Here is a 13913-nt window from a genome sequence, read left to right on the forward strand (position 1 = left end):
TTTAAAACTTGCATTAGCAATCAATACAAAATCGGCACTGCTGCCTGTCTCTATTTCTTGCAGTAACTGCAAATCCACAACGTTTCCTTTTTTTCATTCAATACTTTGTTCTACCTTTTCCATTACTGTGCATGTGGACCAGAACATACCTATTCTGCTGTCACGTCAACAGAACTAAATTACTTCTAGTAAGACTAACACAGCACTGGACTTCTTAGATCAAAATGGGTCACTGGATTTTACTTTGCATTAAAGGGGTTAAGCAAAAAATGAAAACACCAGAATGTACCAAAGGACTTCACGAACATCTGATTGGACCCCAAACAATGGGACTGATGATTTGTTATGTTACTGGTATGGCTTCCAAGCCATTAATATTTGGTGCAGATTTAAAAAGAAAGCCATGACCTTGGACTTGAAGCATTTGATTCCAGATCAAGACCAGGACCCAGAACTCTAGATAAGTTTTCAAGCTGCAAAAAAGATAATATTGATACTCGCAATATATTGATACTCGCAATCAAATTCTAGATCACAAATATTTAACCAGGTAGCAAATCAGAACTGCAGTTTACAACAATTACAGGGGAAATTCGTGACTTGTACAGGATGCCAAACGGGAATCATGCACATTGCATTTGTGTCAGTTCCCATTTCACTTCCCATACTAATACAACCAAGATTTCAACCAACATCATTCAACCAGCACAGATGAAACCACTCTAATACAAAATGATGTTTAAACACCAGTGAAAAAATGAACAGCATAATACGTACAAATCTAATTACTTTTGCGAGAGAACAGCTTAACATGGTTATCCTGAAGGCGGACTACCTAAACAGCACATGAAATACGGCCCCAATGAGAGGTAAACAGATCTGCTGCTCTTTGCCGTAGTGCAGCTCCGGCAACTTGAAAACAGCACAAAAATTGTGTCGGTAGGCGCACAGGCAGCGAACAGAGTGCCATGCGTGTGATCTCTACCCAGGATACTGACCCAAGTTCGAAAGTGGACCACACAAAAGCTCCTCAAATATAAAAGCAATAACACACATGCACGCACACATCGACACTCACAACAAACAGGCCAGTGTCTACTTACACCGATGTTTCGACTGCGAACACGAACATAGCCTTGCTTGGCGATGTCACTGGTGTCTGTTGCCATGGCTGCACTGCTCGAGCCCTGCAGAAGTTTATACACAATGTTGCGCGATACAACTTCGGACATTTAAATTAACAAGGGTCCACGACATGCATCTAGCCCCGTAAACGGCAGTTCATTTCAAAGACATGTTCCAAAAACGCTCATTAACGGTTGCTTACAGGAGCAGAAACAATCTAATGAGCATCACTTGTTGATCCAGACCCACAGGCAAGAGAAACCTGCATCAACACACACTCGTATTAATCCATGTCAGCTTTAGCTGCCGATATCAAACGCCCTACTACAAGAGGGAGACAAGCAACTAGCTTCCAGCTCAGCGTAACGAAGTCTCCATCAAACTTCTCAAACTAGGCTGCACGAATTACGTATGCTGCGGTTACAAGACGCTGAAGGAAAAAAAAGAAAAAAAGAAAAGGGGTTAGGCCTAGCGAGTCTGTCTGCTTACCTGAGACCGCGAAAAGGTTCGGCACTTATTCTCCGCGGCAGCCTAGGTCCGAGTGTCCAATTTCGCCAGCGAAGACGCGGTGCGCTTTAGTCCCATACTTCGTTCCATGCTTCCCCTATCTCCTGAGGTACGAGTGCTGCTCGGGTTACACTTGGATCTTCGATCACAGCCCGCGTCAAACCCACTCGGCATCCGCCTTCTTTTTCCGTGATCGTCATCAATCAGGTTGGGGCCACTTCCTTCCCAGCTCGCTCGGCGGCTCAGCCTGGCTCAGCCGCTCAGCCAGCTCGCTCCTTTCGTGGGGCACCGCTGCTTGCCTCTCTCCACATCTCTGTCCTCGCTCTTTGCCCTTCTCGCCTTCTTCCCCAAACGAAAGAGGGAAAATGCATTATGAAATAAAATACTTAAACTAAGTATAACCGCTGGGTTGTAAGCGTTCTAAACTAGTATAATGGCTTTATAGGCTCAGCGTTGCGATGTAAAATTTTCTTGAACAAAAAAGAAAGGCACCTTAGACCCTAAGAAAACAATATTTTTCTACGAAAATGAGTCCCTGTATTGCTCATGCTGTTGCTAGCTGAACTGAACCGTACGATGGCGGTATGAGGAGGCATTGACATCTGCTGATGTTTACATGAATGTTTCAGGTAAATGTGTGTTGAATTACTTGTCCTATTGTTGTTGAAGATGTTTCATATTGTATCTTAGAGCTTTATTACGCATTTATTGTGCTCGTTATTGCGATAGCTTTCAAAGCATTGCGTATTGTTCTTGTTCACGTCTGCTTGGATGACTCGAGGAAAAAATATTTGCAGTGAATTTTGTTTTTTGTTTTTTTGTCGCTACAGCTGAGCTATTTCGAAAGACAATAATTAGGTTGGTTTCCTTTGAAGTGTTACTATCAAATTCGTCATGCAATATGTTCAGATGTCACGTTTAATGTTCACAACTATTTGTGAGGGCGGAAGGTAACCTGTACCCGAAACTCCATTCGAGAACGCGGTATCAAGTAGCACGGCAACATCATTATGATATCTGATGCTAACAAAATGCTTACTGCGTAAATATTTCTCCATGTATTGTATAGCATCACCTGCGTCGCTGACTGACAGTGATGAAATGGAGCTGTACATCACGAACGTGATTATTCGTACTACATGTCGTAGTTCTGCATTAGCTACGCCGATTTTGTCGCGGACGTTCCTTACTTCTTCGTAGCTTTCACGGCAAGTGACCTGAGGGACCATAAAGTTGATTTACGTCTGTACTTGGGTGTTGGTTTGGGAACAAATTGGGAAGACGACCGGGACATATAGCGGACGTAGATAATTTGCAAGACAGCAGGGCTGACGTACTCGCCAGCCCAGTGCTTCTGCCGAGCCATGCTGCAGGCACATTTGTGTTTCTTTTTATTTTCTTCAGAACTCTTCCAAATGTGAATTGTTTAGTACGACCATTAAAATAAACTTCAGCCTCGTTAAACATTATTTTACTTGAAACCGGGCTCTTTAATTTTCACTGCAGCACTCTCACTGTTAATTTTACTGTACTGAGGCTGTAATTTACAATATTAAAGTCACATCGGCCGGCTTCTAGATGTCATTGCGCTTGGCTGAAGGCATGAGTTGAGCATGGTTACATGTTGCAGCCTGTGTATTCAACACCTTTTGAAGATCCTTTCTCCTGCACTGCTGGCTTGTTTGCTCTCAGATTTTTTAATGAACACTTCATTTCAAAGTCTGTTTCATGAGGCAATTCATTTGTAATGAGCATGTGTGCTGTTCATCTGGTAGAAATGGTCAACCACCGTTGCTTCCAAGACTGCAATTTGTATGACTTACCCGACTGTGGTGATTTATATCACCATTTTCCATAAAAGCACAGCGCCTACAAATCTTAGCAATGTATTTCGTTGTTCCATATGCACTCTGCACTGCACTCCGCTTTCTTGCTCTCCCAAGGTCTTATCTTTCAGGTGTTGACAGTTTTTAATTTCTATAAGGTGATTGTGCAGGCTAATTTCTGTTGCAAAAACGAGGCAGATACTGATGCCAAGTGCAATACTGTATGCAGCAGTTTTAAATGCAATTTACCAGCATTACAGAAGGAAGAATGTTTGCTTTGTCCTTTTACAAAAGTAAGTTTGACATTTGCCATTTCTGACTGGTATCCGGTATCCAAATGCTGAAAAAACTTTCCTACTGAGTAAAGTATTGAATTGACTGGAGTTAAATATTTCTTCAACGAATAATAACCTACATGTGAAACAATTTAGGTTATTTGCCCTGTGTAATTTGCATTCATGTCTAATGTGCGTGCCATACAAAACTGTGAAGTTGAATGCACTAGCTGGCAGCTCTTGACAGTCCAAGATTTTAGCTGAATTATTACCTTGATGAGACACTGTAGGGCTTCTATTCTTATTGTCAGTTTTATGAAAACCACTCAGTCTTAGAAATTATTTAACAAAGTCATGAGTGACATAAAATGCTGCTCAGTGTGCTTAGCAGCATTTTATGGAACTTATGTACAGCATGCTGTTATCTTGCTGCTTTAGATAGAAATTTCAGATAAACTTTCAAATAAACCCTTTGTGCTGGTCCTTCAGTAGCATGGAAAGAGAGCAGTAGCACAGTCTGGCATTAGTTCCATCTTCTGTACACAAGCTGCTTTTGCTTAGTAAACGCAACCGAGCATTAGTGACAATGCTCTCGATTTTCAAGTTCCCATGGTTTTCTCTGAAACTAGGGCTCGGTATCATTATAAAAGTATAGGAAAGTTCTGACAAAAGACTTTTGTGCTAAAATACGGGGAGGTGCTTGCAGAAATTTAAAAAAATTGGCGGTGGTTTAGCTCTCGTTAAACCTGGAGTGACGCGATAGCTACAGCTGGCCAAGTGGAACTTGGTCATGTGACCAACCGCGTGATGAACCACGTGATCAGCCATGGCGCTGCGCCGCCGGCAGCTGCTCCGCACCATGTGACCAACCACGTGGCAGCGTGGCAGCGCAGCTACTGGGTGGCGGGGCAGCCACGCTCAAAACGCTACCGTAATGAAGCTATCGCTACAAAAGATCCTGATGCTTGTGCTTATATTCATTGCAGGATTAAAGTTTTTAAGCTCATCTAGACATCATGAAGTGATTCCGTTTGCTACAGCTGCACAGGAGCTTGGTGTTCTGTCTGCACTACTACTATTAATGTGCCATCGATATGACCTTTTTTTTTTTTCTGAAATGATGGCACATCAGTAGCTTGGCTGCAAGAAGTTTATTTTATAGTAAAATATGCTCATTATGTCAGCACCAGTGTTTTGCTACATTATGCTCCTCAAGCAACCTCAGTGCATGGCTGTTGCGCTTTTCTGTTTACTTGTGACACCCCTTGTGGTCGTGGTTGTTCTGTGCAGAAAAGGCTGGTTGCACTGATTGTTACCCTGAATGCGGAAGCACACGTGCATGTTAGTCCTCACCTCACCCCCCCCCCCCCCTCACCCCTTTCTATTTGCTCTTCACATTCTGGCTTTGGGGTCTTATTGGGCCCCTCCAAATGAGATACAGGAGTGTTATTCCGGCATGAAGGCACAAGTGGTGTGTCAACATGGGGGGACTTCCATTGACCCGAACAGGAGCAAAGTTCATAGCGTTTTCTCTTATTCCCCCTAGGTTTTGTTTGGATGCTTTTCAGCTCTGTCATCCATTTCATAATTTTTGGCTGTTGGCAGTGTGCACACTTTATATATTGGCTCGAGTCGCAACTCGCAGGGTGTTTTTTCACTTGCATCTATGGATGCAGAGGCGTTCTGGAGTCAGGAGGGGCTGATGTGGTCATTTCTTCTTCCTTGCCACCCATTGTTTCCAGCTAAATGCTGAAAGCCACTAGCATGCAACCTTTGTCCCCAGAATATGCTGTGCGATGCGCATCCTTTGCCCTCCATCCTCCACATAGTGTCGCGCAGCTACTCCCTAAGGTTTTCCCTAGCTAGACATAAGCTCCATTTATTCTGCCAACACCCGGATTGAGCCCTTGCTTTGCGTGCCCAGCTCCATTTCTTTGCTTCTGGGTGCTGCAGCATTTCTGTTGGTTGTTCTAAAATCTAGAGTTAATGCTGTTTGTAATATAACATCCTGTTTAATAACCATTCGTGCTTTTAAGCGCCTTCCTTCCTTTGGCATAAAAGTGCACACATGTGACGAAGGCTGGCTGAGCCTTCAACTTTGCTTTAGGCCCAAACCAATGCATTCTGGGGGAGCATATGCTCACATAATCGCTTGCTAGTGGGTGGGTGTATAACATTGTATAGAGTTGTCTATCTGTTTAATTTGCTTATGTTCTGGGACTAAAGATGCTTTCCATTTTTCTATAACGACATAGAGAGTGTGAACAGAAAAGTTGGCACACTCTATGTCACTTCTGGAAAAATGTTTAGGAGTGTATAACTACTCATAACATAGGTGGAAGACATTGTTTTCTAGTTTTAGAAGAAATGCATTGTATGAATGTTGGTTTGCTTGAGTTCAGACTGCTATGCCAGACTCATTTACAGGCTACCCAGTTTTCTTTCATGCTTTTATATTGCTTTTTGCTCAGAGCAGCAATTAATGAGTGATCTGTTGGTAGTATTATTGGTTCCTAATGGGTAGACACTTGTTCATTCTCCTGTTTCTTTGCTGAACAAAATTCTGAACTTTCCTGCATCGGCCTGCCCTGATGCAGTCTGAGTGAAATAACTAGGAAAATAAGAATGGGGTGAAGTGTATTTGGAAGGTACTCTCACATCATGATTGGCAGTTTACCAGTATCCCTCTATATATCTTACGGCTATATCTTACCGGTACTCACCTATGTGGCAGAAATGTGGAATCTAACAAAAAAGGCTGAACTTAAATTGGAGCCAGCGTAGCGAGTTATGGGAAGAAAATGATATTGTCACAGGTAAATAAGTGCTTCTGGACAAAGACCAGAGAGGCAGCAAGACCACAGAACAGCAGGAAGAATGCACCGTATCAATATATGTAACGTTAAAAGACAGGAAGAGAGCAGAGTAGGTCAGGGGAAAACAAAGTCACGGACATTCAGTGCAATTCGTGCGGCAGAGTATGCATTAGGATTAGTGTTCCCGCCACACAATGGTGCGTGGCGTCCCCTCTTCACTTACCCAGTCCAATACAGCAATCACAGTGTGTAGCTCCATACCCCTTGCCACTTTCCCCACCCTTCAGCTCTGCTTGGCAACCATAGTTCCCCTCTCCACACCTGTTGCCTCCCACTGACTTGCCCTGTTCCCTTCTCTCCACTTTCACCTTGCCCCCTCCCCTTTGCCATTTTCCACTATACACTTTTCCTCCTCTGCCCTGAGGCTTCACATGCCAGACAACACCGGACACTTTTTCTGCTAATGGGAGTTCTAATGCTGATGCATTAAAAACGTGAGATAATGAGATCCTAGTCAAAATCGTGAAGAAAAGTTAAGCTGCACCCGTACTTTTTACTCTACATCATCACCATCGGCCTATGTCCACTACAGGACAAAGGCCTCTCCCATGTCCCTCCAATTAACCTTATCCTATGCTACCTGCAGCGGTCTTATCCCCACAAACTTCTTAATCTCATCCACCCACCTTACTTTCTGCCGAACCCTGCTGCGCTTGCCTTCGCTAGGAAACCACTCCATTACCCTTAAGGACCATCGGTTATCTTTCACCTATCCCCCACGTTAGGTGAAAAACGTTGTAATCTCCCTTATTCAGTGGAGCCATTAATTAATGTTTCAGTTATTTCCTACATGCAGCATACAACTTTGGAAGAGAACTATTTCCAGCCTGGTAAAGGTGTTTTATTTCTCTGCATAAAATTGGCCAAGCTTAAAGTCATGAAAAAAAATGAAAGTTCTTTGATTTTTGCTTAAAAATAAGTGTGCATTTCACCTGCCATGTTGATGGAGCAAAAATAATGCTCGCATAGGATTCTGCTTAAAAGTAGTATTTACAAAATGATTTTTTGCTCAAAATATTATTTGTATAAGATTCTACATAGAACAAAGAAGAGGATGGCTGCAGCGACGCCGGAACAGGGGGGTGGCGGAGGCCAGAGCCCCCCAAGTATTCTCATGAGGGGGCTCAGCCCCTCCCCCACCTGAATTCCTGTCTTGTTTACATTTTTTTGCAGTAACCTAACTTACGACCTCCACGTTCCCATGACGTCCCAGTAGGAAACTACACATTGAAGACATCCCCAAGTCTCTGGAACAAGCATGAATTAGAGTGCTAGCCCTCATTTTGGATTTCCTAGAACGTCAATTTTAACAATAAAAACACTCTGGCGCAGGTACCACTTCGCAGTAGCAGCAGAAGCAGGGAGCCGGCTTTGCTTTTCCTTTGTTGAAAAGCGGCGAAGTCAATTAACTTATGCGAAGGGAATTTTTCTGAGAGTCCCAATCACTGTCGTCTTTGTGAGCCGGATGTGTCATCTCTTAGCATGGTGCACAAAAAAAAAAGGGGAGACCGGTCCTTGTCATCGTGAAGTGGCTGTTCGGCTGTTCATTGTTCGGGCTAGGGGTACGGAGGGGTGAAGGGAGGAAGTTGGTGCGACGATGCAGGTTCAGTCTAACTTGTTCACCAGAAAATTCTAAGAAGGTTTAGTATGAGCGGAGTTCCTGTATGAGGTAGCCCACTCCTGCCGTCACGGAAGCAAAGCCCGTTTCCTTGCATTTCCTGCCTAACCTCTACTGCGGTGCTACAGGACGTTGACAGCGGTCTCCCCCGTCTCGGGGCCATCTTGAAGTCAAATGGCGATATCCCAGAAGTTACTCAGAAGGGGGAACCCGACTGCACAAAGGGTGCGAGAGTGTCCTCTCGGAACGGGAAGTTTTGGTTGGAAAGCAAGCATTGCGGAAAGCTGACTTACAGATTTTTCCAAATGGTCCATTATTGTGCAGTAGTTTGTCACATGGAGAGGACGTCGTGGAAAAGCACGTTCAGTGAACTCCTCTCCTATTCAAAAATTCAGTCGTAAAAATTGGTAGACGCATGGCTTTGCGCATGCGCAGGACGTTACTGGAAAAGTGGTATATTACAGTGGCTATATGTAAAGAAGCGCTTCGGAAGGGTTTTGGGAGTCGACCTTTAGGGAGCTTGGCGGAAGCTTGTACCGCGATCAAGGAAGGCCGGCGCCGTTTGTCAACCTCCGTGGACAGTTCCAGCCTTTTTGGGGGCTTATTCGGGTATGTACTGCTTTATCTGCGCTTACATTATTATTATAGTTGAGTATGCCTGCTTAGTCTTGCTCCTTTTGAAATAGAAAATTCGTTAGTTAGTCTTGCTCCTTTTGAAATAGAAAATTCGTTAGACATGCAGGTTAAATGTAAGTACTGACAGCGCTGCAGGTCATCGTTAACCACAGCGGTGGACTAGTATGGAACAGAGAACCTATGGTGCTTGCTTTCTTTATTGCCTTGGCTCCTTCTTATTTTCAGCCAAATATATGCTTTGTCAAAACACAATTCATATTTCAGCAACATTGTTTTGCAGTGCATGCAAATAACATAAGGTGTGCTTATCCACAACTGGAAATATTGAGCTCAGATATCCCGTTTAAAAACCCTTGACAGTCCACATGACATGGTTTGTGCTTGAGCTGCGTGGTGGTAGGGGAATAGAAGTAGTCTGAGCAATGAGAAGAAGACCTTCGCCCTTACCATTTATTTTGGTCTTTGGAGATGTTAAAGTTTCAATTCAAGGCTCAGAAGTAAACCATATAGTCAGGTGACTATTAACCACAGCTGAACGGTACGAAGAAGCAGCGCTGACGGACGGGATGGAAGAGGAGACAGACACCAGACACCAGCGCATGTGTCTGTCTCCTCTTCCGTCCCATCCGTCAGCGCTGTTTCGACATACCGTTCAACATGAACCAACCAGCCCGACTCAGCCCTCTCCTTGGACCACAGCTATACACAGGCCCTAAGTTGATGTATGTGTATGAAACCTTATTTGCCATGCAATAAATTTCCAGAATGAAACAAAAGCACAGTTCGCATTTAAAATGTGATTAGTCGAAACTGGTTTCCATATGGTTACAGCTGGAATCAACTGGAAGTTGTTCCATAAACCAGTTGGGAACTTTCGCACACGTCCATGTATATAGTTTATTTAAATCCGAAAGGCAGGTATTGTGACTCAAAGCGGCGCATGGGCTATAAGAGACGCCATAGCGAAGGACTCCATCTTAATCTTGGTCAAATAGGTACACTGTGCGCATACAACTCACAGCCCATGAGTGCTTTTGCATTTGCTCTCCATTGAGATGCAGCCACCATGGCCGGGACTCGATCCAACATTCTTGGGCTCAGCAGCCTAACACCACAGCTAGCGAAACCACCGAGTAGGGACATGAAAATGTGGAGTTATCTCATACATCATAATCAGGTATCCTCAATGCACATACTACCATATGCCACAGCGATAATTTTTTTCAGTTAACATGCAGCACTGCATCGGTGCCCACGTTGTGCCGGCTCATCTGCGTATCAAATTCAACAACTGCAATCAGCAGCTGTGACACTGTGGCCAAGTGATGGTTCACAAAGACAGCTCGCCGAAAACCGCGCTGTCCACTGCAAAGCAAGGGGCAAAGTGAGCCAGTACCGCTTCCTCCCTGCACAGGATGCTAGTCAGCTGTGGAGAGTGGATGAAGGCCACATATCTTACTGCCGCTTTGCCCGACGCGATGGACCGTTGAAGTTAAGTCGATGCAAAGATTCGTTGAGAATTACGCCAGAGTCCAAGATGCACTCAAGGAGCTCTTGCAGACACCAGGTTGTAGTCAAGAGTTTGACGAAACGTCGTCTGGTCAGGTAGAGGCATAATAAAAACATAGGGTCACTGACCAAGTCAAAATTTTAAAGAAACGTATTGACGTTTCGGAAGCGTAGGGCTTCCGAAACGTCAATACGTTTCTTTAAAATTTTGACTTGGTCAGTGACCCTATGTTTTTATTAGACACCAGGTTCAGTGACCGAAAGTAGCAAGGCTATTTTTAAAGGTTACGATCGGCTTTTGCAGAAATTTTAAACCTTGTTAGGTATCCACATTTCCGTAGCCTTCTTTGGGCCTTGTGAAGAATTAGCAAGGGCTCTCCAGAGCTCAACATATTGCGCTGCAGGTGCAAAAAAGGTAGCAGAGGCTCTCTGCGAGGCGATCTCCCAGCTGCGCTCTGAAACTGCGTTTGAGAAGCTGTGGCAGCACACGAGCACAACAGCAGCACGCCTAGGCCTGAAGGAAACTTGTATGTCAAGGCCAAAAAAACCTCCTGCGAGGTATGAGACGACTGATAAACCTGTCCAGCCAGTTGCACTTGACGTTAAGGCCGCGCTGCACAAGGAGTATTTCGCTAGTGCCGACCGAATCATATGCGAAACAAAACAGCGTTTTGAGCAGCCAGGCATGAAACAGCTCGTAAAACTATAAGACATCTTAACCAGCGCCGCTGGAAGTAGTCGGTATACAGCAAATGAACTAGAGGCGGCTTTGGGAGTGCATGCAGTTGATTTTGACTTGTGCAGACTCGGCGCAGTTTATGCTATTATCAACTCTTCTAAGCGGTGCTGATTCTACCACAACTCTGAGCATTTTGGAGATCCTACAAAGGGAATCGCAAAAAATTCACGAGTTGATGGTTCAGGTCGTGAGGTATGTTCAGCTTCTGTTTTCCAAACCAGCATCTGTCGCTTCTGGGGAACGCTCTTTTAGTGCTCTGTGCAGAATCAAAACGTATTTGCGCAACCGAACGACTCAAAAGAGGTTATTGCATCTTTTGATTTTGCATATACACAAAGAAAGAATGGCGCTTCTAAGTTTAGACGACGTCATCAGGGAGTTTGTGAGCAGAACAGCGGAGCGAGCAGCAAACTTTGGTCCCGCCTAAGCACCTAGAAAGAGCAGCACTGTCCGAAATGCCTGCTGCTTGCGTGCATCATTGGTAACTGTATACATGTACTGTAGCGCGTTTGCTTGCATTGTGGTATTTAAACTCTTGTTTTATGTTATGGTTTTGTTCATTTACGAATGCCTGTAAATTTGTCAAATGTCAATAAATATGTGCGCACTAAAAATTCATTTTGTAATTTTTTTCTTGTTAATGCTTGTATAATGTGCTCCATCTAGCGATCAAAGAAATACTGCATAAGGAAATTAATTTTTTCACGCGGTTAATTGTTCCCTCTCTCGAGCCAAACTTGGATTGTAATATCTGAAAAACCTAGGTACATGAACAAAAAAAAACAAGTAAAAAGAAACTTGTTCGAGCTCCCTCACTGATAATATACTTCCGGCGTCCCTGGATGGCTGCATGTCGCCTTTTGTACTGGCCTTTTCATCTTTAACATATTAAGGCTGCTGTTAATGGCATTGCACATGATTTTCTGTTTAAATTGGTTATACTCTGAGTGTTCCTTCCTACTCAGCACCTCATCATGCAGTGGTTGCTTATTAGCACCGTTTTGTGCCCATGTTATATTGGTTACACCTAATGTAGTGGCTTAGTGGCTATGGCATTCAGTTGCTGAGCTCGAGAACGTGAGATTGAATTCCGACTGCAGTGGCTGCGTTTTGATGGAGGTGAAATGGATAGATGCCTGTGTGCTATGTGATGTCAGTGCACATTAAAAAAATCCGAAGTGGTAGAAATTAATCCGGAGCCCTCCACTACAGCATCTATTATGGCCCATGTGCAGCTTCATGTCGTTTGACCTGACATACCATACCGTACCTCCAGGCACGTAGCGAAGGGGGGGCCCGGCGGGCCCGGGCCCCCCCTTCCCGAAATTGAGGTGCGAAAGCACTCCACTAGGCCTACAAAATTTTTCGTCACCATCACTTAACTGAGTGGCAGAAGCTGCAAACTCAGGCTACCAACTTTGAAATGGGAATCGAACTCACTGGGAACCGGATTTGGCAGATATGTGTCTGAAGCCTCCTGGAAGAAATTGGCTGGGGCTGTGAATTGGGGTTGCCAACACTGAGATGGGAATCAAATCCACCAGGATCCGAGTCAGAGGCGCTGCTCCTATAGGCCATGCAGGAACATCCATGCGGCTTGGTTATAAAGCGGGGCTTGATATCTATGTCGCTCCTGCCAACTTGGACAGCATACATCACGGTCCTCTTCATAAGCATGCCTCTGGCAGGTGGTAGTTGGCTGGTGACATGGCCGGGCGGGACATGGGATAAGTCAAAACCGACTTGGCCCACCCCCAAAATAAGGTCGGAAAGTCCTTAAATGTGCATGGACAGTCAAGATTTCTAAGCATTTGCACAATGCTGCGTTTCTGGTCGAGTCAAACCATCTCTCATTTTTTTCAGACCCCTGCTAACCTCGCACAGATTTCTAAACCACTGCCATATCAATCCCCACTCTTGGCAGCTATTTGCAGGTGTTCACCAAGGCTTGGAAGCGATCGCTGATCGGACAACTAGCTCCCAGAAAACAACTGTGTTAATGAGAATACTGAATTAAGCTCACTTCGAACTTTTGGGTTTGAATAACAACGGATGAATCACACGTGGACAAGACTGAAGAACGATAACAAAAACAGTGGGTATATTAAACAAGCAAGATTACACACGTCTTCTTTCAATTACTTTTTGTTGCGCACTGGCTGCTCCGGGTGGAAGTGGGAAGCTCCGGATTCCACCCGCTCCTTGTGGAAGTGGGTGGAAGGCCACGAGGCGGTCTCAATATTTAGTGAGCCATTGTCTCAAATAGTCGCCACACTAGAAGAGCTCATGGAAGCCTTCCACGACGCAACAAGTGTTTCCACCATGTCTGCCCTCCTCCATTGAGTATGCTCTCTTAACTTCATTAGTCTAACCGTTTGTGACACTTTCTTAAGCCTAACGCATCACTTGTCCGAGTATTTGCAGAGCAAGTCGATTGACATGAACATGGCGTTAGACTACGTAGACCTCGCTTTGTGCAGGCTGGAAAGAATGGCTGCTTATTCTGAGGAGCAGTTTCACAAAATATTCTCTGTATGTCAAAAGGCAGCGGCAGATATTGGTGTAAGCTCTGAAATAAGCGGGTGGTGGGTACTCAGAAGCATCGGGCTAATTACTATTTGACTTCAACTGGAAAGTACATACAGGACATGCAGACAACGCACATCCCTGCGCTAAGGGGAGAGTAGCAGGTGTGGAAAGCAAAATGGGAAGCAACAGGAGTAAAGAAGACGCCGTGCTACGCCACTGACGCGTTAGTGAACTGCGACAAGGTCCTATTTCCAAATGTTCATACACTCCTCA

At 44.5% G+C, this 13913-nt stretch overlaps 2 protein-coding genes and 1 pseudogene across 2 annotated transcripts in view; 2 read left to right on the forward strand and 1 right to left on the reverse strand.

The window, feature by feature from the left end:
- The window catches only part of LOC144114281 (docking protein 5-like), a 30884-nt gene extending 28921 nt beyond the window's left edge, over window positions 1-1963 (reverse strand). The window contains exons 1-2 of the mRNA XM_077647903.1: window positions 1615-1963; window positions 1104-1187 (exon numbers count right to left, since the gene is read on the reverse strand). Of these exons, the coding sequence (XP_077504029.1) occupies window positions 1104-1169 (66 nt within the window). The 5' untranslated portion in view covers window positions 1170-1187; window positions 1615-1963. The remainder of the gene's footprint in view (window positions 1-1103; window positions 1188-1614) is intronic.
- Window positions 1964-2162: 199 nt separating this feature from the next.
- Window positions 2163-13913, forward strand: part of LOC144114278 (RING finger and SPRY domain-containing protein 1-like) — a 71901-nt gene continuing 60150 nt past the window's right edge. Inside the window, exon 1 of the mRNA XM_077647901.1 lies at window positions 2163-2261. The gene's annotated coding sequence lies outside the window, so the exon portion shown is untranslated. The remainder of the gene's footprint in view (window positions 2262-13913) is intronic.
- On the forward strand, window positions 11058-11848 carry LOC144093940 (uncharacterized; annotated as a pseudogene).

Source organism: Amblyomma americanum, chromosome 1, assembly GCF_052857255.1.
Source record: "Amblyomma americanum isolate KBUSLIRL-KWMA chromosome 1, ASM5285725v1, whole genome shotgun sequence".
Classification (NCBI taxonomy): domain Eukaryota; kingdom Metazoa; phylum Arthropoda; class Arachnida; order Ixodida; family Ixodidae; genus Amblyomma; species Amblyomma americanum.